Below are 24,027 nucleotides of genomic sequence, written 5' to 3'. Positions count from 1 at the left end.
AGGACCCAGAGCCCCATCACCGAGCCTCCACCTCATTCCCTGATAAATGAGCAGAAGATCCTAGAACTTGCCACCAGGATCACTGAGCTGCTGAGCGGAGAGGTGAGCGCTGCTGGGAATGCTGGGACATTGTACAATAATGCCAAGGGAGGGGTCTGGTAATGACTGTGTCCTTGTGTTGTCAGGTTCCTATAAGGTGTCAGGATGTCGCTGTCTATTTCTCCATGGAGGAGTGGGAGTATTTAGGAGAACACAAGGATCTGTACAAGGACAGAGACCACATGGCTACAAGCATATTAGACCTCACCCTGGAGATCATCTCCTTGATAACTGGAGAGGTGAGAGTCTCACATGACATCACTCTTATCTCTAGTAATAAACCAGGGAAATGTCTGGAAAGGTGAAGGATTCTTAGAATCTCTGTAGTGATTGGCGTCTCCCCATACACAGGATTACACAGTAGTGAAGAAGTCGTCTGGTGAGTGTGTGACACCCCGTGTGTCAGGAGGATGGAGCAGGACCCAGAGCCCCATCACCGAGCCTTCACCTCATTCCCTGATACATGAGCAGAAGATCCTAGAACTTACCACCAGGATCACTGAGCTGCTGAGCGGAGAGGTGAGCGCTGCTGGGAATGCTGGGACATTATACAATAACGCCAAGGGAGGGGTCTGGTGATGACTGTGTCCTTGTGTTGTCAGGTTCCTATAAGGTGTCAGGATGTCGCTGTCTATTTCTCCATGGAGGAGTGGGAGTATTTAGAAGAACACAAGGATCTGTACAAGGACGTCATGATGAAGAATCACCAGTCCCTCACATCACCGGGTAAGTGGAGACCTTCCATGACTGTAGAGGAGAGAACAGTTTTGAATTAGAGTGCGGATGTAGATGTGCTGTGCAGCTAGATTACCCCCTTCCTTCCCGGTCCTTATCCTTTAATCCATATGGACATCACTGCAGAGGAACCACCAGGCCACTAACTTTGGAAGCAGTCTCTGTTCAGTGGCTGCTGACCCACTTGGATCGAGAGATACCAATGAAAAGCCCCAAGAGATCAGTCAGAACTGTAGCCACAAGACAAGCAAAGACAGGGAGCGTTTTCGCAAAGCAGTAAACAGTGCAAAGATCAGAGTAGGCAGCACAGGGTCAATACTGGAAACAGGCAGAGGTCAGGTCAGGCAGCAATAAGTTAAATCCAGTTACCAGGCAGAGGTGAATAAGGTCCCTTTCAAACGAGCAAGTGTCACACTCCGGACTCGCAGCGCAGCACCCGTCCTGACCTCTCAGCACTGCCGGGGTCCCATTATAGTGATTTATGACGCTATGTAATGCTTACAGTTTTGGAAGGTATTGGATAACACTGACAGCATTATGTCAGTGTTATCCAATACATTCCAGCATCATAAATCAATATAATGCTATGCGACCATGGCAGTGCTGGAAGTTCAGGACGGGTGTGGTGATGTGAGTCCGCAGCATCACACTCGCTGACAATAAAATGTCATCAGGTATGGACCACCGGAGCAGGGAGTTGGGTAAGCGCTCCAACGGCCTTCAAGGAACAAGGAGATGTCAGCAGCCACGGACCGGCCGGCATCACAGATTCACTTATCATTGGATATAGACAACGTATTTAGTCACTGTGTGTTTTTCCTACAGATGGATCCAGTCAGAGAAATCCACCAGAGAGATGTCCCAGTCCTCAGTATTCCCAGGTCTGTCCAGGGGAGAAACCAAATATCCCACTGGATCATCAGGTAGGTGAAGCTGAGGTTTCTACAAATCCTCTATAGACTGATGTAATGGAGCTTTCTACTGACCTCCTCCAGCAGCAGTGGAGTATACTGTACTCTCCGTCTACTGACCTCCCCCAGCAGCAGTGGAGTATACTGTACGCTCCGTCTACTGACCTCCCCCAGCAGCAGTGGAGTATACTGTACTCTCCATCTACTGACCTCCCCCAGCAGCAGTGGAGTATACTGTACACTCCGTCTACTGACCTCCCCCAGCAGCAGTGGAGTATACTGTACTCTCCGTCTACTGACCTCCCCCAGCAGCAGTGGAGTATACTGTACGCTCCGTCTACTGACCTCCCCCAGCAGCAGTGGAGTATACTGTACTCTCCATCTACTGACCTCCCCCAGCAGCAGTGGAGTATACTGTACACTCCGTCTACTGACCTCCCCCAGCAGCAGTGGAGTATACTGTACACTCCGTCTACTGACCTCCCCCAGCAGCAGTGGAGTATACTGTACGCTCCATCTACTGACCTCCTCCAGCAGCAGTGGAGTATACTGTACTCTCCGTCTACTGACCTCCCCCAGCAGCAGTGGAGTATACTGTACGCTCCGTCTACTGACCTCCCCCAGCAGCAGTGGAGTATACTGTACTCTCCATCTACTGACCTCCCCCAGCAGCAGTGGAGTATACTGTACTCTCCATCTACTGACCTCCCCCAGCAGCAGTGGAGTATACTGTACTCTCCGTCTACTGACCTCCCCCAGCAGCAGTGGAGTATACTGTACTCTCCATCTACTGACCTCCCCCAGCAGCAGTGGAGTATACTGTACGCTCCATCTACCTGACCTCCATCCAGCAGCAGTGGAGTATACTGTACTCTCCATCTACTGACCTCCCCAGCAGCAGTGGAGTATACTGTACGCTCCATCTACTGACCTCCCCCAGCAGCAGTGGAGTATACTGTACTCTCCATCTACTGACCTCCCCCAGCAGCAGTGGAGTATACTGTACTCTCCATCTACTGACCTCCCCCAGCAGCAGTGGAGTATACTGTACGCTCCATCTACTGACCTCCCCCAGCAGCAGTGGAGTATACTGTACTCTCCATCTACTGACCTCCCCCAGCAGCAGTGGAGTATACTGTACGCTCCATCTACTGACCTCCCCCAGCAGCAGTGGAGTATACTGTACGCTCCATCTACTGACCTCCCCAGCAGCAGTGGAGTATACTGTACGCTCCATCTACTGACCTCCCTCCAGCAGCAGTGGAGTATACTGTACGCTCCATCTACTGACCTCCCCCAGCAGCAGTGGAGTATACTGTACTCTCCATCTACTGACCTCCCCCAGCAGCAGTGGAGTATACTGTACGCTCCATCTACTGACCTCCCCCAGCAGCAGTGGAGTATACTGTACGCTCCATCTACTGACCTCCCCCAGCAGCAGTGGAGTATACTGTACGCTCCATCTACTGACCTCCCCCAGCAGCAGTGGAGTATACTGTACACTCCATCTACTGACCTCCCCCAGCAGCAGTGGAGTATACTGTACTCTCCATCTACTGACCTCCCCCAGCAGCAGTGGAGTATACTGTACTCTCCATCTACTGACCTCCCCCAGCAGCAGTGGAGTATACTGTACTCTCCATCTACTGACCTCCCCCAGCAGCAGTGGAGTATACTGTACTCTCCATCTACTGACCTCCCCAGCAGCAGTGGAGTATACTGTACTCTCCATCTACTGACCTCCCCCAGCAGCAGTGGAGTATACTGTACTCTCCATCTACTGACCTCCCCCAGCAGCAGTGGAGTATACTGTACTCTCCATCTACTGACCTCCCCCAGCAGCAGTGGAGTATACTGTACTCTTCATCTACTGACCTCCCCCAGCAGCAGTGGAGTATACTGTACTCTGCATCTACTGACCTCCCCCAGCAGCAGTGGAGTATACTGTACTCTCCATCTACTGACCTCCCCCAGCAGCAGTGGAGTATACTGTACGCTCCGTCTACTGACCTCCCCCAGCAGCAGTGGAGTATACTGTACGCTCCATCTACTGACCTCCCCCAGCAGCAGTGGAGTATACTGTACGCTCCATCTACTGACCTCCCCCAGCAGCAGTGGAGTATACTGTACTCTCCATCTACTGACCTCCCCCAGCAGCAGTGGAGTATACTGTACTCTCCATCTACTGACCTCCTCCAGCAGCAGTGGAGTATACTGTACTCTCCATCTACTGACCTCCCCCAGCAGCAGTGGAGTATACTGTACTCTCCATCTACTGACCTCCCCCAGCAGCAGTGGAGTATACTGTACTCTCCATCTACTGACCTCCCCCAGCAGCAGTGGAGTATACTGTACTCTCCATCTACTGACCTCCCCCAGCAGCAGTGGAGTATACTGTACGCTCCGTCTACTGACCTCCCCCAGCAGCAGTGGAGTATACTGTACTCTGTATTTCATGTTATTGTTGTTTGCAAATGGTTTCTGGTGTCATAAAAGGGTGTATTAATTGTAATTAAATGGAACTTGTCAGACGAAAAATGGCCCCTAAACTGTCCCCTTTAACCCTTTCCTGACATTCGCAATACATGTACGGCGGATGTCGGGTCTCTAAAGATGGTGTCTGCTCCGAGACAAGTGCCTGAGCCGCCGGGTGCTTGCAGTTCCATACAGCAGACATACGGGGCTAATGTCTGGGATCAGTGATAATGCCGTTCACAGACATTAATCCCCTCAGATGCTGTGTTCAAATGTAACCGCGGCATCTGAGAGGTAAAAACCCCCAGAAGCACGCGCTTTCTGGGCAGGAACACTTTTTCCTGGCTGAAATCAGGGAAGGCGTCCCATAGCAGTAATAGGCCAGAAGCTGTAGAAGGCTTTTAGGACTATTACTTGTATATTCCAATGCAGGTGGCAGCATGTATTGAAATGTACTGATCTTTATATTTTGCAATGGCTAAAATTCCAATACTTAATATCTAATGATTGCATGTTGGGGGCCCAAAAAAAAGGTTTTTTTAAATTTATCAAAATTTAAATTGCCCCCCTTTACCCCAAATTAAAAACAAAGTAAATAATCAAAAATATAGACATCATAGGCATCATTGCGTCCGATAAAGCCTCTACTATTTAAATCTCAAAATATTGATCCCTTACTGCGAATGGTGTAATGGAAACAAAAAAAACATACCACAAAATGGTATCAATAAAAACTGCAGATCGTCCCGCAAAACATTAGCTCTTACACAGCTCCGTAGACATAACTGAAAATGTCATGGGGTCAGAATATGGAGATGAAAGGTATTTTTTTACTTCTTAACTTTTTTTTTCAGTAATAAAAAAACTAGAAAAACTGTATACAGTATTATTCGACCTATAAGACGCACCTGCCCATGAGACGCACATAGGTTGTAGAGGAGGAAAACAAGAGTAATAATATTTTTTATCCGACCTCAGCTCAGATCCCCAATGTTTATAAGACCCCCCCCCCAATCAGGCATCAGATCAGACTCCATGTTACTAACACACCCATTCAGACCTCAGATCAGACCCCCATGTTAATAAAACCTCCAAGTTAATCAGTCCTCAGATCAGAACAAAAAAAAATAATCAACTCGCCTCTTCTGTTCCGGACGCCCCTCCTGAGATTCAATGCTCTTCCTGCTGTGCTGTGACCCGACATCACAAATACGCCAACATCCTCACGCTGTGTGCAGGTCACAGGGCAGCACGCAGAGCCTGCAGAAGAAGACCAAAAAGCTGGGAGTTCAGAGCTAGCGCGGGGAGAGCTGTATTCACCGCTCCCTGGTCCTCCTGTACTACCATATTTTTTTTCTAGCTTCCCACTACATCATATGCAATATTAAATAGTGCCACTAGAAAGTACAACTTGTTCCACAAAAAACAAGCCCTCATGTGGCTATGTGAGCAAAACATAAAGAAGTTATGGCTCCAGGAGGCAGGGAGTGAAAAATGAAAATGGAAAATCTCTGTGTCAGAAAGGGGTTAAGCCGTTCAGCACATTTTACCAGTGTCTTCATAGCAGGGCACGTTTATATGTACCTCTCCTGGTCTTTGCGCTTGCTTGTCGGTCGCATGGAAGGGGAGATATGGGGAACTCCTATTGGAACCAAATATTAATGCTGTGCTTGGTCTCCACATGGTCCATGTGGATCCGTTGGTACCAGAACCATCTCCTTATGACCATCCGGTGAGGAGCGATGAATGATAATAGGTTTTATGGATTTTTGGCTACCAAGGGAGTGAGAGCGTGGCCGAATAAGGGTTAAAATGCCCGCGCAGGGCACCGGCCTTTGTCCTTCTCTGAAGGGGGTCACGTCGTGTAACGTGTTTGGAGGAACCTTGGAAATCCTGCTTATGTCACTGCCTCCCGTGTGGCTACAGCATTCACCATCACAGCTAAAGTATTACGGCTTTATCCGGGAACTGACTTTCATTTTCTAATTGATAGTACCATCTGTATTTGTACCATTGTACTGTATTTCTGACCATTGTATATATCTGTGTTTATAGTGTTGTGTCTAGTGCGCCCTTAAGGCAATTAAATATATAAATTAATCTTGCTCTGTTCTGTATCTCAATCCACAAATCCCCATGTCCCTGTTTCGGCATTATGTCATACTCTACCCTGCTTGTTTCCTGACCCGATATAATCCCGTTAACGGACCGGGCTTATATCTAACGAGGAACTGGTGACAGTCTACCAGGCTGGCAGTGCTCTGTTTCACTGGGGCAGTGAAAAGGCTCTCTCAGATTGTCAGGGTTGTGAGTGAGTTTTGTATCATGCTGAAGGTAGTGTGGATCACTGTCATGGTCCTTGGAATACTGAACCATGTTTCCTTGATTATATTACACAGTGATGGGTCCTCCGCCCTGTCTTATTTTTGAATCACTTTGTGGTTTTTGCATGGCCACGCCTGTCTGCCTCCCAGCCAAGCTATCGGACCAATCCCTGCTGACCCTGTCTCAAGTCCTCATTTGCATGGCCAAGAGGACCTAAGTGAGGACTAGAGGGGACTTTACAATTGACCAATAGGGAGTGGTTGTTTGGGGGAGGTGTTCAAACTGTTGTGTATAAAAGTGTGTTGTGTGCATTCAATAAAGTGGATTCCAGTTTGAACTCACATACAGCCTGCCTGGTGTTTGTCAGAGCTACTACCACTGGGGTTGAACGGCACATAGTTGTCGTTCAAATCCCGGATCACCGAACGACTAAACAACCAGACATTGTGTCTGAAATCATGGCATGCCAGGAGAGTGGAACAGAGCGAGCAGGAGCTTGTTACATTGGTGGCAGCGGTGGGACTTACTCTCCAGTTACTGGGACACTCCCAACCACCACAAGGAATGACCAGCTACGCAGCCTGCAGGAGAGACACGCTGAAAGATTTACTTGAAAGCCGAGGAGGGACCGCTGGGACGAAGAACAAGTCCACCCTGATCAGTGAGTGAGCCGAGATGGATCAGAGGGATGGTGATGCTGGACCTCGGTCCGATGAAGACTTGTTTCAGCAACATGTTCGAGAGTGGTTGGCATTATATGGTGCCAACCCATCAGAGACCACCATACAGAATGCCATTAGAGGGGGCTTGGCCTGGCCCGCAATGTAGGAAGTCGCATCTCGCTGAGCTCCCGACTGCTCCCGGCCTAATCCTTCACCATCCTGCGGCTGAATAACCATAACTACCTCACCTCCGATCCGGAGCGCTGCCACAAAGACTCTGGTGCCTCCTCCTCCACAGGATCCCCCAATGATCATGACGAGGTCCGGTAAGAAGGACCGGGAGGTGGCGTGGCCCGTGCCTGCAAATCAAAATGACACCGCCTCGCCTGACAAAGCGGCCGAGATCGCTGGTGCAATTTGCACGCTCCTCCTCTCCAGCAGGCGGCGCAGAGAATGTGGGTCCCCCTAAATCCAAAAAGGACTCTGATATAAAGATGTCCGCTGCCCCTGATGAGAAGGCCCACAGTGGCCAAGATGGCTGATACACAGAGGGACAGAAAGGAGCTGTCTCAGAAGCATGCCTTGCGACTGCAGACCAGGCCCATGCGGCCCAAGCAGGACCTTCAATCCTCCCCCTGCCACAAGTAATGGACCCCTGTAGCAAAGATATATATGCTGCAGTACAACAGTGCAGCTCCTTTCTGCTTACTTTGAATACCTTGGTGGAATCATTGCAGGAGAATGTGTCCTTTATCCGGCAGGATATGCGGAAGATAACGGAAAGAGTTACAGAGATCGCGGACCGGGTGGGCAGCTTGGAGGATCAAGTTCCACCGGTAAAACGGGACTTAGCCAAGGTTGTTCACAATATTACACTTCTGATAAATAAAGTGGACGACCTGAAAAATAGATCCCGTTGCAACAATCTTCGCTTAATAGGAATTCCAGAGAAAGTTGAGGGACAATATCCTATCCGATCTTTTTGAAGATTGGTTCAGAAATATGGTCGCTAAAGATTCCCTGTCTGCTTTCTTTGCTATCGAAAGAGCGCACAGGGTGCCATCCCGTCCTCTGCCTCCGGGGGGCCCTCCCAGACCAGTTTAGTTGAAGCTTCTACATTTCCAGGACCGGGATAGTATTCTTCGCAAGGCACGGGACCATGTGGATCTTTCCATCGGTGGATACAGAATGCCATTAGAGACATCCAGCTGCAGGATGAGCGACAAGAGAGAGAACTAGAGCGGCAACATGAGTGGAGAATGGTGGAACTACAGCAATCAGAGACAACACCTAGAGATACAGTGCCTTTCCATAAGTTCAAACTATTTAAGGAACGGGACGAGGAAATTGAAGCGTTCCTACAGGACTTTGGGAAACTATGCCAGATACATAAAGTGCTGCCCCAAGATTGGGTCGCCTTACTGGCGAGTAACTTAACTGGCAAATCTTCAGATGCGTATCGGGCCATGGAGGACGTGGGCTTTATGGATTATGACCTGGTAAAGGAAGCCCTGCTAGCCCAATTTGCCATTACACCTGAAGCCAGCCAGATTAAGTTTTGAGAATCCCAGAAACAAACCAACATAACCTATGTGGAGTGGGCACATCGGCTGCAGAGGAACCTCAAGGGCTGGTTCCAGGGAAGCCACACTTAAACCATAAGTGCTATATATATATCCAAAGGGGTCATCTGCAGCGATATTGCCCTACCTGATCCACGAGGTACTGAGAGACTTTCCATCCATCCAGGCCGGTGAATCAATGCTTCCAGAATGAGCCCAACCCTTCAGATATTCAGGAAAAGTGCAGCGAGCTTTTCGAGGCTGATTCCGTCCAGGCTGCTCCCGGAGATAATCGGCAGCACCATTGTCAGGCAGTATGGGTTAATGGGCAGCCGGCCCAGGGACTCCGCTATTTTGGGGCTATGATTACCCTCATTCAGCCTCACATGATTCCCCAGTCGGCCTGGACGGGCTAGACTGTTGCAGTCAGGGTAGTAGGGGGCAATGTGCTACGTTTATGCACTGCAAGTACTTTTAGGGAACGACTTGGGGCATTTAACTTCCTCATATGCCCCAGAGACCGCCATGGCCGTGACCACCCAACGACGGAGCCAACTTCAAGGCAATTCCACTCCTATGGGGACCCAGGTAAGACCAAACCCTCCTATGTTACCCCGACTTGACAACCCCATGTCTTGGGATTCTCCCTCCGCCGTTAAGCAAGAGACCCGGAGTTACCCTACTTTAGCGGGTTATCGGGACAGGGCAGGCAAGGATCCACGGGGGTTAGGGGAAGACAGAATAGAGTGGGAGGTTGGGTTTCTTTATCGTTACACTGAGGGGTGGGCAACAGGAAGCGAGGGGGCCCCCACAAACAGCTAGTCGTACCCCGGGAGCTATTGTGGCTGGCTCATGACATCCCCTTGGCTGGACATTTAGGGATAGCTAAGACCCAGAGTCGGTTGTCTCATGCTTTCTTCTGGCCTAGGTTACATGCTGAGGTACGAGAATACTGCCGGACCTGTGAGACCTGTCAGAGGGTAGGGAAGACAGGGGATCACCCAAAAGAATTCCTGCACCCCCTGACGATCATTAGGGAAACCTTTAGCCAGATAGCGGTAGATATGATAGGCCCACTGTCCTGTCCCAGTGCCACTGGGAAGAAGTATATTCTTACAATAGTGGATTACGCCACCTGCTACCCGGAGGCCATTCCCCTATCCAATATCCAGGCTGATACGGTAGCCAGTGCCTTACTGCGGGTGTTCACTAGTGTAGGGTTGCCACAGGAGATATTGTCCGATCAGGGAACCCAGTTCACAGCCGGGCTGACGCAGCGGCTCTGGCGCTTCTGTTAGATTAAATCCCTCCAGAGCGCCCCCTACCACCCTCAAACTAACGGGCTGTGTCAGAGATTTAACGGGACCCCAGAGCAGCTGCTTCGTGCTGTCGTGGAGAATAGAAAGGATTGGGAGAAATATCTTCCCCATCTACTGTTCGCCTACAGAGAGGTACCCCAAGAGTACACTGGGTTTTCTCCATTTGAGCTGTTGTATGGGCAAAGGGTTAGGGGACCTCTAGATTTAGGATTCTGAAGGCCTCCCCATCCTTAGTTACGCCCTGGAACTCAGGGAGCGATTGCGGGTACTTGCAGATCTAGTCCATGAAAATATGCAATTCGCAGTCAGCAGAAGGTTTGGTATGACCAGTCAGCTCGGAATAGCACCTTTTGTGTTGGACAGAAAGTTCTGGTACTAAAACCCCTGAAGCAAAATAAATGACAGGCCTCCTGGCAGGGCCCCTATCAGGTGGTAAAACAGCTGTTTGATACCAACTTTGTAGTCGCCAGCTGTGCAGACACAAGAACTAAGAGGACGTTCTATATCAGTATGATGAAGGCCTATCACGAGAGGGCTGAGGCAGTAGCCGCCATATTCGCTCCTGCCACCGGGGACTCTGAATACCTACCGATGCCGGAGCTTCCTGAAATCAGTAATCGTTCTGGGGGGTTAGGATATCGAGAACAGGTCAGGGAATTACTCCAGGACCGACAGGAGATGTTCTCGACACTCCCTGGGTACACTCACATAGCTGTGCACAATGTAGAGACCCCCCAGGCAGAAGCCTCTGAGACAACCAGCCTATAGGATTTCTGGAGCCATGCAAGTAGAGATGAGAGCAGATATTAGGGAGATGCTTGAGTTATGGGTGATCAAACCATCAGCAAGCATCCTGGGCTTCCCCTGTAGTATTAGTCCCAAAATGAGATTGCATGACCCGGTTTTGTGTGGCCTATAGGCGACTGAATTACTCTACTATGACAGACGCCTACCCTATGCCCCGAGTGGACGAATTGTTGGACAAAATAGCTCTGGGACACTATCTGACGACTATTGACCTGTGTAAGGGCTACTGTCAGTTTCCCTTAGAAGCAGAAGCAATTCCAAAGTCGGCCTCCATCATCCCATTTGGTCTTTACCAGTTCCGAGTAATATCGGGATGTCTGAGGTGCAATATCTGGGACATAGAGTGGGATGTGGAAGCAGAGGCCGGAACCTGCAAAAATCGAGGTTGTCCTAAACTGGCCTGTTCCCAGAATCAAGGCCAAGGTACTTGCATTTTTAGGGACAGTTGAGTACTACAGGAGGTTTGTACCCCACTATAGTGACATAGCCAAACCGCTGACGGACATGACCAGAAAGACTCTCCCTAGACAGGTCCTGTGGTCCCCGGATTGCGAAACAACGTTTAATCAGTTAAAAACTGCCCTAACGCAAGCTCCCATTCTGGCGGCACCCGATCCTAACAAAAGCTTTGTCGTACATACAGACGCCTCCATGTTCGGACTGGGACCCGTACTAAGTCAAGTTGGCAACGACGGAAAAGAGCACCCAGTGGCGTATATCAGCCGACAGTTGTTACCCCGTGAAGTGGGATATGCATCCGTGGAAAAAGAATGTTTGGCCTTAGTCTGGGCTTTACCCTAGGTGTATGGACGCTCCTACCGTCACGACCGTTATGCTATCCAAACTTATATTAATTGCAATACGTCGGGTGTGATTTACATCATAAAATGTACTACCTGCTATCTGATGTACGTGGGTAGCACAAGCAGACAATTTAAAATTAGACTACGAGAACATCTAAATTATATTGGGAATCCTTTAGCTACTGGTATATCCAATGCAGCGAATCATTTTATAAATAAACATAATCGCAGTACAAACAGGTCTGCGCATCCTGAAAGCCAGATCCGTTTTGCCGGAACACTGAATGAAGGATCCGGCACTAATGCACTTAAATGTAAAGTAATGACGGATCCGGCATTACGGCAAGTGTTTTTTATTTTTGGCCGGAGAGAAAACTGCAGCAAAAAACTTAATAGGGACTGAACTGATGCATCCTGAACGGATTTCTCTCCATTTTAGGATAAAACTGATCAGTTCTTTTTGGGGTATTGAGCTCCTGTGACTGAACTCTATGCCGGAAAACAAAAACGCTAGTGTGAAAGTACCCTTACGTGCCCGATCCAGCTCTTCCGTTATTTTCGTTATTCTGCTCCATTAGATGAGAAGACCAACAGAAATAAATAGCACTGGTGTGAATGGGGCCTAAGAGGTGGATATTTATGCAGGGAACCATTACTGGTCTAACAGCAGGCAATCATAGCCAAGTGATAAAGTCCAGTCCAATATGGCGGATCTTCCCTGTACTTTATCACTTGGCTATAATAGCCTGTCTGCATTCACTGCATACTGCACCACATACTGTACATGCTTGTGATGTGTATGGTGCAGCTTGTGATGTGTATGGTGCAGCTTGTGACGTGTATGGTGCAGCTTGTGACGTGTATGGTGCAGCTTGTGACGTGTATGGTGCAGCTTGTGACGTGTGTGGTGCAGCTTGTGACGTGTGTGGTGCAGCTTGTGATGTGTGTAGTGCAGCTTGTGATGTGTGTGGTGCAGCTTGTGATGTATGTGGTGCAGCTTGTGATGTATGTGGTGCAGCTTGTGATGTGTGTGGTGCAGCTTGTGATGTGTGTGGTGCAGCTTGTGATGTGTGTGGTGCAGCTTGTGATGTGTGTGGTGCAGCTTGTGATGTGTGTGGTGCAGCTTGTGATGTGTGTGGTGCAGCTTGTGATGTGTGTGGTGCAGCTTGTGATGTGTGTGGTGCAGCATGTGATGTGTGTGGTGCAGCTTGTGATGTGTGTGGTGCAGCTTGTGATGTGTGTGGTGCAGCGTGTGATGTATGTAGTGCAGCTTGTGATGTGTGTGGTGCAGCTTGTGATGTGTGTGGTACAGCATGTGATGTGTGTGGTGCAGCTTGTGATGTGTGTGGTGCAGCTTGTGATGTGTGTGGTGCAGCTTGTGATGTGTATGGGGCCGCTTGTGCTGTGTGTGGTGCAGCGTGTGATGTGTGTGGTGCAGCTTGTGATGTGTGTAGTGCAGCTTGTGATGTGTGTAGTGCAGGGTGTAATCTATATGTGTAATGTATGTATTGCATTGTGTAATGTGTACGTGTGTGATGTGTATGGTGCAGCTTGTGATGTATGTAGTGCAGCTTGTGATGTGTATGGGGCTGCTTGTGCTGTGTATGGTGCAGCGTGTGATGTGTATGGTGCAGATTGTGATGTGTGTAGTGCAGGGTGTAATCTATATGTGTAATGTATGTATTGCATTGTGTAATGTGTACGTGTGTGATGTATATACGTGTGTGATGTGTGTGGTGCAGATCTTCTGCCTGTATGAACTAGGAGATGATCATGTGACAGTGTTTGTATGCGAGGTTAGGCTGTGCAGGGGGAGGGCACTATTCACACCCACAGATATCCATGAGGGAGAGCCCAGGCTTTATAACTCGCCCCACAGCTTTGCTGCAGCATGTAAACAAAGCATGAATAACAGAACTATGCAAAGGTGCAAGTATGTTTTTAGATTTTAGTTTTCTTCAAGAAATCAAGCTTAACTAATGTATATGTAATGTACACTCACCTAAAGAATTATTAGGAACACCTGTTCTATTTCTCATTACTGCGATTATCTTGTCAACCAATCACATGGCAGTTGCTTCGATGCATGTAGGGTTGTGGTCCTGGTCAAGACAATCTCCTGAACTCCAAACTGAATGTCAGAATGGGAAAGAAAGGTGATTTAAGCAATTCTGAGCGTGGCATGGTTGTTGGTGCCAGACGGGCCGGTCTGAGTATTTCCCAATCTGCTCAGTTACTGGGATTTTCACGCACAACCATTTCTAGGGTTTACAAAGAATGGTGTGAAAAGGGAAAAACACCCAGTATGGGGCAGTCCTGTGGGCGAAAATGCCTTGTTGATGCTAGAGGTCAGAGGAGAATGGGCCGACTGATTCAAGCTGATAGAAGAGCAACGTTGACTGAAATAACCACTCGTTACAACCGAGGTATGCAGCAAAGCATTTGTGAAGCCACAACACGCACAACCTTAAGACGGATGGGCTACAACAGCAGAAGACCCCACCGGGTACCACTCATCTCCACTACAAATAGGAAAAAGAGGCTACAATTTGCACAAGCTCACCAAAATTGGACTGTTGAAGACTGGAAAAATGTTGCCTGGTCTGATGAGTCTCGATTTCTGTTGAGACATTCAAATGGTAGAGTCCGGATTTGGCGTAAACAGAATTAGAACATGTATCCATCATGCCTTGTTACCACTGTGCAGGCTGGTGGTGGTGGTGTAATGGTGTGGGGGATGTTTTCTGGGCACAATTTAGGCCCCTTAGTGCCAATTGGCCATCGTTTAAATGCCACGGGCTACCTGAGCATTGTTTCTGACCATGTCCATCCCTTCATGACCACCATGTACCCATCCTCTGATGGCTACTTCCAGCAGGATAATGCAGCATGTTACTTGAACATGACAATGAGTTCACTGTACTAAAATGGCCCCCACAGACACCAGATCTCAACCCAATAGAGCATCTTTGGGATGTGGTGGAACGGGAGCTTCGTGCCCTGGATGTGCATCCCTCAAATCTCCATCAACTGCAAGATGCTATCCTATCAATATGGGCCAACATTTCTAAAGAATGCTATCAGCACCTTGTTGAATCAATGCCACGTAGAATTAAGGCGGTTCTGAAGGCAAAAGGGGGTCCAACACTGTATTAGTATGGTGTTCCTAATAATTCTTTAGGTGAGTGTATATGTAAGCCCTGAGGAGGTACCACCACTCTTAGTTCAGCACTTTATCCAGTGTTGGTGCTGCACTGTGTCCTGATGTCAGTGTCAGGTCATATCGCGTGCCGTACACTGTATCCTGAAACCTGTGTCAGAACAGAATGCAGAGCTGACGCCGGGAGAAGAGGACCGGGGTGCGGTATGTAATACTTAGCACTGTACTTTCCACTCCCGGGGCCTTCTGTACTAATGAGCACTTCCACTACCTGTGCCTCATCATCTATGATTCAGAATGTGGGTGGCTGTAGTAGTGCAAACAGCATTAGCAGCACCAGCCGCCCGGCTAGTAGTAGTAGCAGCAGCAGACCACAGTTCTCCCTTGCTTCTAGTAGGCGCCAGAATATTATAGAGGACAAAGAGGATGAGATTGTGGATTGGATGGCTCACTCCTCCTCTCAGTCACAGCGGGCTGATGTCAATTTTCACCTCTGAGTCTGACAATGAGCCATTGAGCCAAGAGTCACAGCATTCCTCCTGCTCTCCTCCTTGAGGCTCCAGAGAAGCTTTTCATTTGCATCATCTCTGTCTCTTAATTCCGCTCTTCTAATGAGGGACCTTCTTGTTTCCTAAGAAGAGGCAACAAAACCCCATGTGCTGTGGAAGATAATCCAAATAGTCTTCCTGTTAATGACTTGTGTGAGAAGTGTCAGAGTTAGGACTGACATAAGGAGGAGGTTCAGGCAGATGAGGAGGACCCAATACATAGCTGTTTTGGTGGTGGTGGTAGCAGTAGTAGTGACAGTAACAGCAATAGTAGCTGTGGCGACAGTGTGACTTGGGTCAAATGGGAAATCCCAAAACAGGGAATCGATCTGGGGTTGGTAACGTAATAAACGTGATAAACGTAACGGGGAGGGTTAGGACTATGATGATGATTTTGTGTTGGACAGGACATAGGAGCGGGATCTGTGTGCGGAGGAGGAGGCGGCATCAGAGGAGAAGGGTGATAGTGTGGCTGCAATAAAGAGTGGAGGCAATGTATGGCCAGAGCCAGATCTACTTCTATTTTGATGAGCTCGGGAACTGGTGTTGCCACTGAAAACAAGTTTGGCTGCCGCTAGCTCTGTGCGAGCAACTCATGTATGGCTGTTTTTTTCCACAAGGCCAACAGACAAAACTGATCTGCAGGATTGAAATATGTAATTGACATTCAAACACAAGCATTGGCAGCAGAGCTCTATTGCAGCACATGAGACGGCGTCACCAAATCCAGTGGGAAAATTGAACTGCCCAGCATTCGATAAAGTCTGTCCTCTTTCGCTCAGTCTTCTTTGTGACAGCCAGGCCACATCCCCAAGCAGTACAGTGACCTTATCATCATCATCAGCTTCTTCTTCTCCTGCTCCTACTCCTCCTTGTCTTCTGTTCCATCAAGAGACATCGATAACAGAATGTGCGGCCATGGGAAATCTATTTGCAACCAGCAATTAGCTTGTGTGCAGACTGAACTCCCACGTGACCTAGTTGCTGGCAGTGCAGTTGCTGCTGTACCACTTAGTTGTGGTAATTGCAGTGCAGTTCCATTCCTTAACCAAAATTCACCTCTCTCCCGCTGTCTCTGCTACAACAAGTAGCAGAAGCTGCTGCTCCAAACCTGATGCAGTAAATGGACAAGCACTGTCTGAACAGGTAGGTTCAGTTGTACCTGGCCTATGCCCTTTCTCTGGTACACACCCTGTTCCCTGACCTTATGGACTTCTGGGAATGCAGATTGGAACAGTGGCTGGAAATGATCAATAATGAAAAAGGGGGGAGTGAGAGGTCAGATCAGGGGTATGTCTGCACTCTGGATTACCTGGAGTAAACTCGTTAATCAGTAAGGATAATCCTAAAAGATAACATTTTATTAAGTATGCCAATAAAAATCCTAAATATACTGTGCGAAGACGAACATTGGGATACACGGTATGAAACCACCATTCAATGATACCAATGATTATCCCAAAACAAAAAAACTATAATTTAAAGTGCACGGTGGCACTGAGTAACCAGTGTGTCTTACCGGTACCCAGGGACGGTCATCAGATGCTACACCACACGCTGTATTGATAGTTGCTCATCCTGTATGGATATCCGGATAAACATCAGGGAAAAACAAACGGCTGGCAATCAAACACATGTGTGCAGGGTCCCTATACGGTCCCTATAGCTGTCTAGCCAGTCAGCCCTGATACTAAAGGTATGGTAGCAGCCTGACCACAGGGCACTCGTCCTGATAAGGACGACCCTGTCTGGAACCTGTCCCTCAATCAAGAATGCTAGATGTCCCTAAGAATGCTAGATGTCCCTAAGAATGCATGAACTAAATCCCTACACGCATGTTTCACTGCCAGGACATAGGGCAGTTCATCAGGGGAGATGAAAATCGAGCAAATCGATCCCTAGATGAAATGATCGAACCAACAGACCAGAAATGACACGATCAGTCAGGTGGTCTTGAGGTACACCAAGATAGTCGGGTCCTCCGTGGGCTATCTCATAAATAAGAGATAAAGAGATAATGCAGTATATGGATAGTTATAGCTGCACATGGGCAGGTAAAAACCCAGTGTTACAACTACACACCGGACAACAAGCACTTACCTGCCGCAGCAAAGGATGGAACACCAATACCAAAACTACCTGGACCCCCATGCAGATACCGGATGCATGGTGGCTCAAGGCAGAGCTGCTAGCTGACTTGTGGTTCCTCCTCCAGGGAACCCCGGAGCCCTTTCACCGAAGGCACAGACAGACAGGGGAAATGTCTAGCAAACTTACTGGACAACAACCACAAACAGACCAGACATGTAACAACAACTAGTTATAAAACAAAACCCCAAATCAAACCCAGACCATATAATGAGACATATAAGGAGAGGTAGACGACAACAGGAGAAATAGGAGAGACATTGATGTCTAACTAGTTGACCCTCACACTGGACAGATGGAACATCCAGAGAGGAGCAAAGCTCCTTCACAAACCAAGGCAGGAATACCACTGACCTCAGGTGCACAGCACCATAATAAGTAGAGCCATGAGGCCACACCCGGAAAACACCTAGCTCCACACACACTAGACTGGGAAGTAGCCAAGAGAAAGGAGGCAGTGCACAAACATGCAAAACAGCAGGCGTGTCACAGCAACTACACCAAGACCGACCAACAGATGACAATGAATAGATCTGCCATTGCTGGCTATTTATGATCAGCCCAGTGATGCGACTGCCTGCCTGTTCATGGTGTTCCATACTGTACTGCAGCTGCTGCTCCGCCTGGTGCCATTACTACTACCCCTAAATGGCTGCACATTGCCTGCCTTTTTTGTGAGGTTTCTCATTGCACTGCTGCTCCCAAAAAAGGGAGGCATCTGCCTCCAATATGGGATAACTATAGGAATGTTTTTAATTTTAAAAGCATAACACCTGCGACGGCACAGTGTCTTTTTAAACAGGCTGCTTCTTAACACTGTCAATAATGCTTGAAAGGGTTAAAAAGACACTGTGCCATCATGTGTTATGCTTTTTAAAATTAAAAACATTCCAATAGTTGTCCCGTATTGGAGGCAGATGCCGGCCCAAATAGCCAGAGCTATACAGATCAGTGTCATTCTGACATTATTTAATGTTAAAGAACTTAAAAGGGGGAGAGAAGAAAATAAGAAAGAAACACAAGAGAAATAATATGTGTCCTAGGAGATCTTAGAGTGTTATATGCCAGATCTCAGGCCAATCGGAGCACTTGTAATTGAGGTAGAATGGATTCCGACCCAAATAGAATTCTTGGAGTGATTTGTTCGAATTGGACCTAAAACAAATTTCAAGAAATTCTCTCATCTCTAAGGCTACTTTCACTTCTGCACTTTCCCTTTCCGCTATTGAGATCCGTCATAGGATCTCAATAGTGGGAGAAAACGCTTCTGTTTTGTCATTCATTGTCAATAGGGACAAAACTGAACGAAACGGAGAGCGCCAGAATGCATTCCGTTACGTTTGGTTGCATCCCCATCGCGCACAGAATAACGCTGCAAGCAGCATTTTTCTGTCCGCGATGTGGTGCGGAGGAAGATGGATCCGTCATGGCTCACAATGTAAGTCAATGGGGACGGATCCGTTTTCTTGAACACAATAGAAAACGGATCCGTCCCCCATTGACTTTCAATGGTGTTCATGACAGATCCAGCAAAACCACTGGTGTGAAAGTAGCTGAATTAATTTCTTGTAAAAGTGTTTCATTTGAGCCTAGAAATAAGCAGAGGGGTATATTTTTCTCATGTCTTTCATCTTGCAGGAAAGTTCTGGTGAAACGACAAGTGGACTTAAAAACCCCACCTCAGTATCTGTGAAGGGTAAGAACCTTTCATCAATCTTTTTTGATTGTAAATGCCTTTATTAATGGGACAATAATAGGAAATTCACAGAAACCTCCTCTTCATCATCATTAATGATACAATTAATATTAATAATTAATTTTTAGCCATAATATCCCTTGATCTTCATTGGCACCGGTAAAATGTGACACAAAGTGAATAGATTCAATAACAAACAAAAATTATTGGAGCATAAATGCCGATTCAGTATAAAGGTCACATGATACGATAGGCCAAAGAACCTGTAGTATGTGGACCCATGGGGTCCTTCTCGAGTCAGAGTGCTCCGGTTGTCCATATGCCCTCTCAGACAGGTTCCCACCTTGCAGGTGAGATCAGTAGTACAGGATATAAGCATTCGTTCAGATTAGGGCCTGGTCCTAAAGATGAAGGGTAAATAGCCGTTGAAATAATAACTGGAAAAGTGAAGGCATCTAATGATGATAAGAGAAATAAGGGGAGGAGGACACTTGCAAATTAGCTGGTAAAAACTGATAAAACCAACCCAAACCTGCTGAGATGAAATTACTTGTAATTTTAAAAACCTGGTTTCCATATCACAAGACCATCAATGATAAGGACAAGGTAGCAGTTATCTATAGACCAATCAAAGGCAATTTAAAATAGGTGAACCTTTTAGACAAGAGGGAGGCTCTGCAAGAAAAAGTAAATGTGTAAATTACTTTTACCAGTCTCCGTTCAGTACAGGCCAGCATGGGCCAGCATCACAGGAGATGTTGCAGGAAGCCCAGCAGGGTAGCAAGAGAAGGTGGGGGAGAAGGCAGTTTTGCAGATCCGAGGAAACCAAAGGATTTCTAGACTGATAGGATCGAGCTAAGAAGGAAGTTGCCAAGGAGGGCCAGGCAGCCAAGATCACTGGAGGTAGATCTTGATCCTGAAGGAATCTTGGGTCTGAGAATAGATGAGCCTCACCTATTTCTGACTAAACAGGCAAAGGGAATTGCCAGTGATAGGAGATCCCTCAATCCTGAAAAAAGTCAACCAGTGGTTTTAGAATGACACATTCAACAATATGTGGTAGGGAAAAGTTTATATCAGTGTGTTTATGCAGGGGATGCTACAGGTAATTGAAGATGGTAGTCATCACATTTCCTGGCTTGCAATTGTCTCAATAAAGCTGCGAAAATAATATAATTTTGTTTAATTTTCCAGTGGAAGACGGGATGAGCGACTTCTATAGACATCTCCATTTATCTTCCCATCATGAAGCAGAAGATAACAATACCACACAAGATGATTCATTAACTCCTAATGTACCCTCAGTCCTTCACAGCAGAGATCTATCCACTGATACCGCTGGTCACAAGAAACCTTCATCTAAGCAATTACTGATTGGTAAAACAAGAACTAAGCAGAAATGTGGGAACATTTTTTCTAGTGAGAAACGTTGTAAAAAGAAATCTAATATTTTTTTGCATGAGAGCAATTGCATAGATTGCGGGTCATTTTCATGCTCAGAATGTGAAAAATCTTTTAGCATGAAATCCATTCTAGTTAGACATCAGAGAACTCACACAGGGGTGAAGCCATATTCATGTCCTGAATGTGGGAAATCCTTTAATCGGCAATCAAGTTTTATTCAGCATCAGAGAACTCACACAGGGGAGAAACCATTTTCATGTCTTGAATGTGGAAAGTGCTTTAGTGATAAATCAAATCTTGTTGTACATCAGAGAACTCACACAGGGGAGAAGCCATTTTCATGTACTGAATGTGGAAAGTGCTTTATTAAGAAATCAAATCTTGTTGCACATCAGAGAACTCATACAGGGGAGAAACCATATTCATGTCTTAAGTGTGGGAAATGCTTTAATAAGCAATCAAGTTTTAATCTGCATCAGATAACTCACACAGGGGAGAAGCCATATTCATGTCCTGAATGTGGGAAATGCTTTAATCAGCAATCAAGTTTTATTGAGCATCAGAGAACTCACACAGGGGAGAAGCCATATTCATGTCCTGAATGTGGGAAATGCTTTACTCAGCAATCAACTTTTATTCAGCATCAGAGAACTCACACAGGGGAGAAGCCATATTCATGTCCTGAATGTGGGAAATGCTTTACTCAGCAATCAACTTTTATTCAGCATCAGAGAACTCACACAGGGGAGAAACCATTTTCATGTCTTGAATGTGGAAAGTGCTTTCGTTATAAATCAAATCTTGTTGGACATCAGAGAACTCACACAGGGGAGAAGCCATTTTCATGTCTTGAATGTGGAAAGTGCTTTAGTTATAAATCAAGTTTTATTCAGCATCAGAGAACTCACACAGGGGAGAAGCCATATTCATGTCCTGAATGTGGGAAATGCTTTAATAAGCAATCAAGTTTTAATCTGCATCAGAGAACTCACACAGGGGAGAAGCCATTTTCATGTCTTGAATGTGGAAAGTGCTTTAGTCGGAAATCGCATCTTGTTTCACATCAGAGAACTCACATAGGGGAGAAGCCATTTTCATGTCTTGAATGTGGAAAATCTTTTAATCATAAAATCAATCTAGTTGCACATCAGAGAACTCATACAGGGGAGAAGCCATATTCATGTCCTGAGTGTGGGAAATGCTTTAATCAGCAATCAAGTTTTAATCTGCATCAGAGAACTCACACGGGGGAGAAGCCATTTTCATGTCTTGAATGTGGAAAGTGCTTTAGTCGGAAATCAAATCTTGTTGCACATCAGACAACTCATACAGGGGAGAAGCCATATTCATGTCTTAAGTGTGGGAAATGCTTTAATCAGCAATCAAGTTTGTATCTGCATCAGAGAACTCACACAGGGGAGAAGCCATTTTCATGTCTTGAATGTGGAAAGTGCTTTAGTCGGAAATCGCATCTTGTTATACATCAGAGAACTCACACGGGGGAGAAGCCATTTTCATGTCTTGAATGTGGAAAATCTTTTAATCATAAAATCAATCTAGTTGCACATCAGAGAACTCATACAGGGGAGAAGCCATATTCATGTCCTGAGTGTGGGAAATGCTTTAGTCAGCAATCAAGTTTTAATCAGCATCAGAGAATTCACACAGGGGAGAAGCCATTTTCATGTCTTGAATGTGGAAAGTGCTTTAATAATAAATCATATCTTGCTAAACATGAGATAACTCACACAGGGGAGACGCCATTTTCATGTTTTGAATGTGGGAAGTCTTTTAATCAGAAATCAAATCTTGCTAGACACCAGAAAATTCACTTAGAAGAGAAGCCATTGTAATGCTCAGATTGTAAGAGATGTGGAGCTTCATTGTAAGACCTGCTGCCTAATCATGTCTTCTGTATAACTTAAAACGGTTGTCCAGTTTCCCATATTAATGACCTATCCTCAGGAAAGTGAGTTGACCAGTATGCACCGACATTGAGAACATGTAGAAGAGATCTAGGAACAGACTTCAGTCGAGACATGCTTGAATTTGATCGATAGCGTGCCCAGTACTGACAGATTGCAGAAGGAGAGACATTGCTACTCTCTCCCTGTTAACTGTGCATGGCTCCAGAGGCAGGGTATCATGGACATCTTTGCATGCGATCAAACCCCTTCCACCATCAATCAGACAGCATACTTGCTAAACGGTTAAAAGGAACTCTATTGGCAATATTGAACCTATGAGGTCTGGACTAAAGGAAATGCAGCCAGTAGGGATGCTGTATGTGGTCCTGAAGCAAAGTGAGCCAGGCTCGGACTGGCCCACAGAGGTACAGGTAAATCCACCGGTGGGCCCCTGAGCAAGGTGGGCCCCTAGTCTTCCACCCCTTGCACAATTGGCACATAACACAGTAGACTTGCTGCACTACATCCATATATTCAATGTACAGCACCTCATCCAGCTTATGTTCATGTAACATACTTCATAGATAATTAAATAAACTCCCCAGTTTATTATTAGAGACAGGATCAGATAGCTGAGATGTCTTCTAGGTGTAGAGGAAAGCTAGCCAGAATCCTCTTTTCCCCAGGACCTACCTTCTCAAAGTTGATGCAGGGACCCCCATATTCAAGCATCTGGTAGCATCTTGCTGCTGTGTGAGAAGGTAATATTTGAATGTATCCGTACGGTGGACCCCAGGCACCCCAGTCCGACATTGAACTGTGCGTACACTATAAACCCCCCTAATGTGTTGATTGCTGCTAAATGCAGTGTCATCGTGGCCATAACAGTAGACAGTTACAAATATTTGTGCTGGATGTGATTTGTCAGTTGCTACTTGAAATTTGGATATGATCCCTAGAGCTGAAGATGAGGAGAAGATAGCCCAAGAGTGTTCTCTCCATCTGAATACATCCTCTACTAATGGGGGATATTACTGGTGTAATATGGGTCACATTTCACTTCTAATCTTTCATAAAATATACTTACATTTTCAACCTAACATGGAAATTCATTTGCTGAGTTGCAATCTACTACCATGAAATGGACAAACTCTAGGATTCAGTTTGCCTATTAATGTGCCTTATAGTGTGGATTGTTCGCTATTAATAATAGAGTTTCACTCTGCATTAATCATCCTGTTCTCTTCCTACGGCATAATATCATAATAGGCAGCACGGTGGCTCAGTGGTTAGCACTGGTGCCTTACAGAGCTGGGATCCCAAGGACAACAACTGCATGGAGATTGTAAGTTCTCCCCGTGTTTGCGTGGGTTTCCTCTGGGTAAAGCGTGATGATAATTTCTGTAAAGCACTGTGGAATATAGTAGCGCTATATAAGTGCATAAAATAAATAATTATGTATAATA

General features: G+C 46.6%; 2 protein-coding genes across 3 annotated transcripts in view; both read left to right on the top strand.

The window, feature by feature from the left end:
* The window catches only part of LOC122934737 (oocyte zinc finger protein XlCOF22-like), a 676,648-nt gene that overhangs the window by 86,486 nt on the left and 566,135 nt on the right, over positions 1-24,027 (top strand). The window lies entirely within an intron of this gene.
* On the top strand, positions 81-24,027 carry LOC122934739 (zinc finger protein 260-like). Of its 2 annotated transcripts, none has more exons than XM_044290413.1 (5): positions 81-102; positions 702-825; positions 1,660-1,757; positions 19,193-19,250; positions 20,445-24,027. In XM_044290413.1, the coding sequence occupies exons 2-5, from the start codon at positions 741-743 to the stop codon at positions 22,505-22,507; spliced, it is 2,304 nt and encodes a 767-aa protein (XP_044146348.1). In that variant the 5' UTR covers positions 81-102; positions 702-740; the 3' UTR covers positions 22,508-24,027. The 2 variants fall into 2 exon arrangements, with proteins under 2 accessions (XP_044146348.1, XP_044146347.1); XM_044290412.1 differs by lacking the exon at positions 81-102 and adding an exon at positions 588-618.

This window comes from Bufo gargarizans, chromosome 4 (genome assembly GCF_014858855.1).
Source record: "Bufo gargarizans isolate SCDJY-AF-19 chromosome 4, ASM1485885v1, whole genome shotgun sequence".
Classification (NCBI taxonomy): Eukaryota; Metazoa; Chordata; class Amphibia; order Anura; family Bufonidae; genus Bufo; species Bufo gargarizans.
The sequence above is the reverse complement of the archived record's forward strand: the minus strand, read 5'-3'. Positions and strand labels throughout refer to the sequence as shown.

Bases quoted from the DNA above. Each gene is read 5' to 3' on its own strand.
- LOC122934739 (XM_044290413.1), top strand. From the start codon at position 741: ATGGAGGAGTGGGAGTATTTAGAAGAACACAAGGATCTGTACAAGGAC. The intron at 826-1,659 runs GTAAGTGGAGAC...TTTTTCCTACAG, and splicing joins CCAGTCCCTCACATCACCGG to ATGGATCCAGTCAGAGAAAT. The intron at 1,758-19,192 runs GTAGGTGAAGCT...TTCATCTTGCAG, and splicing joins ATATCCCACTGGATCATCAG to GAAAGTTCTGGTGAAACGAC.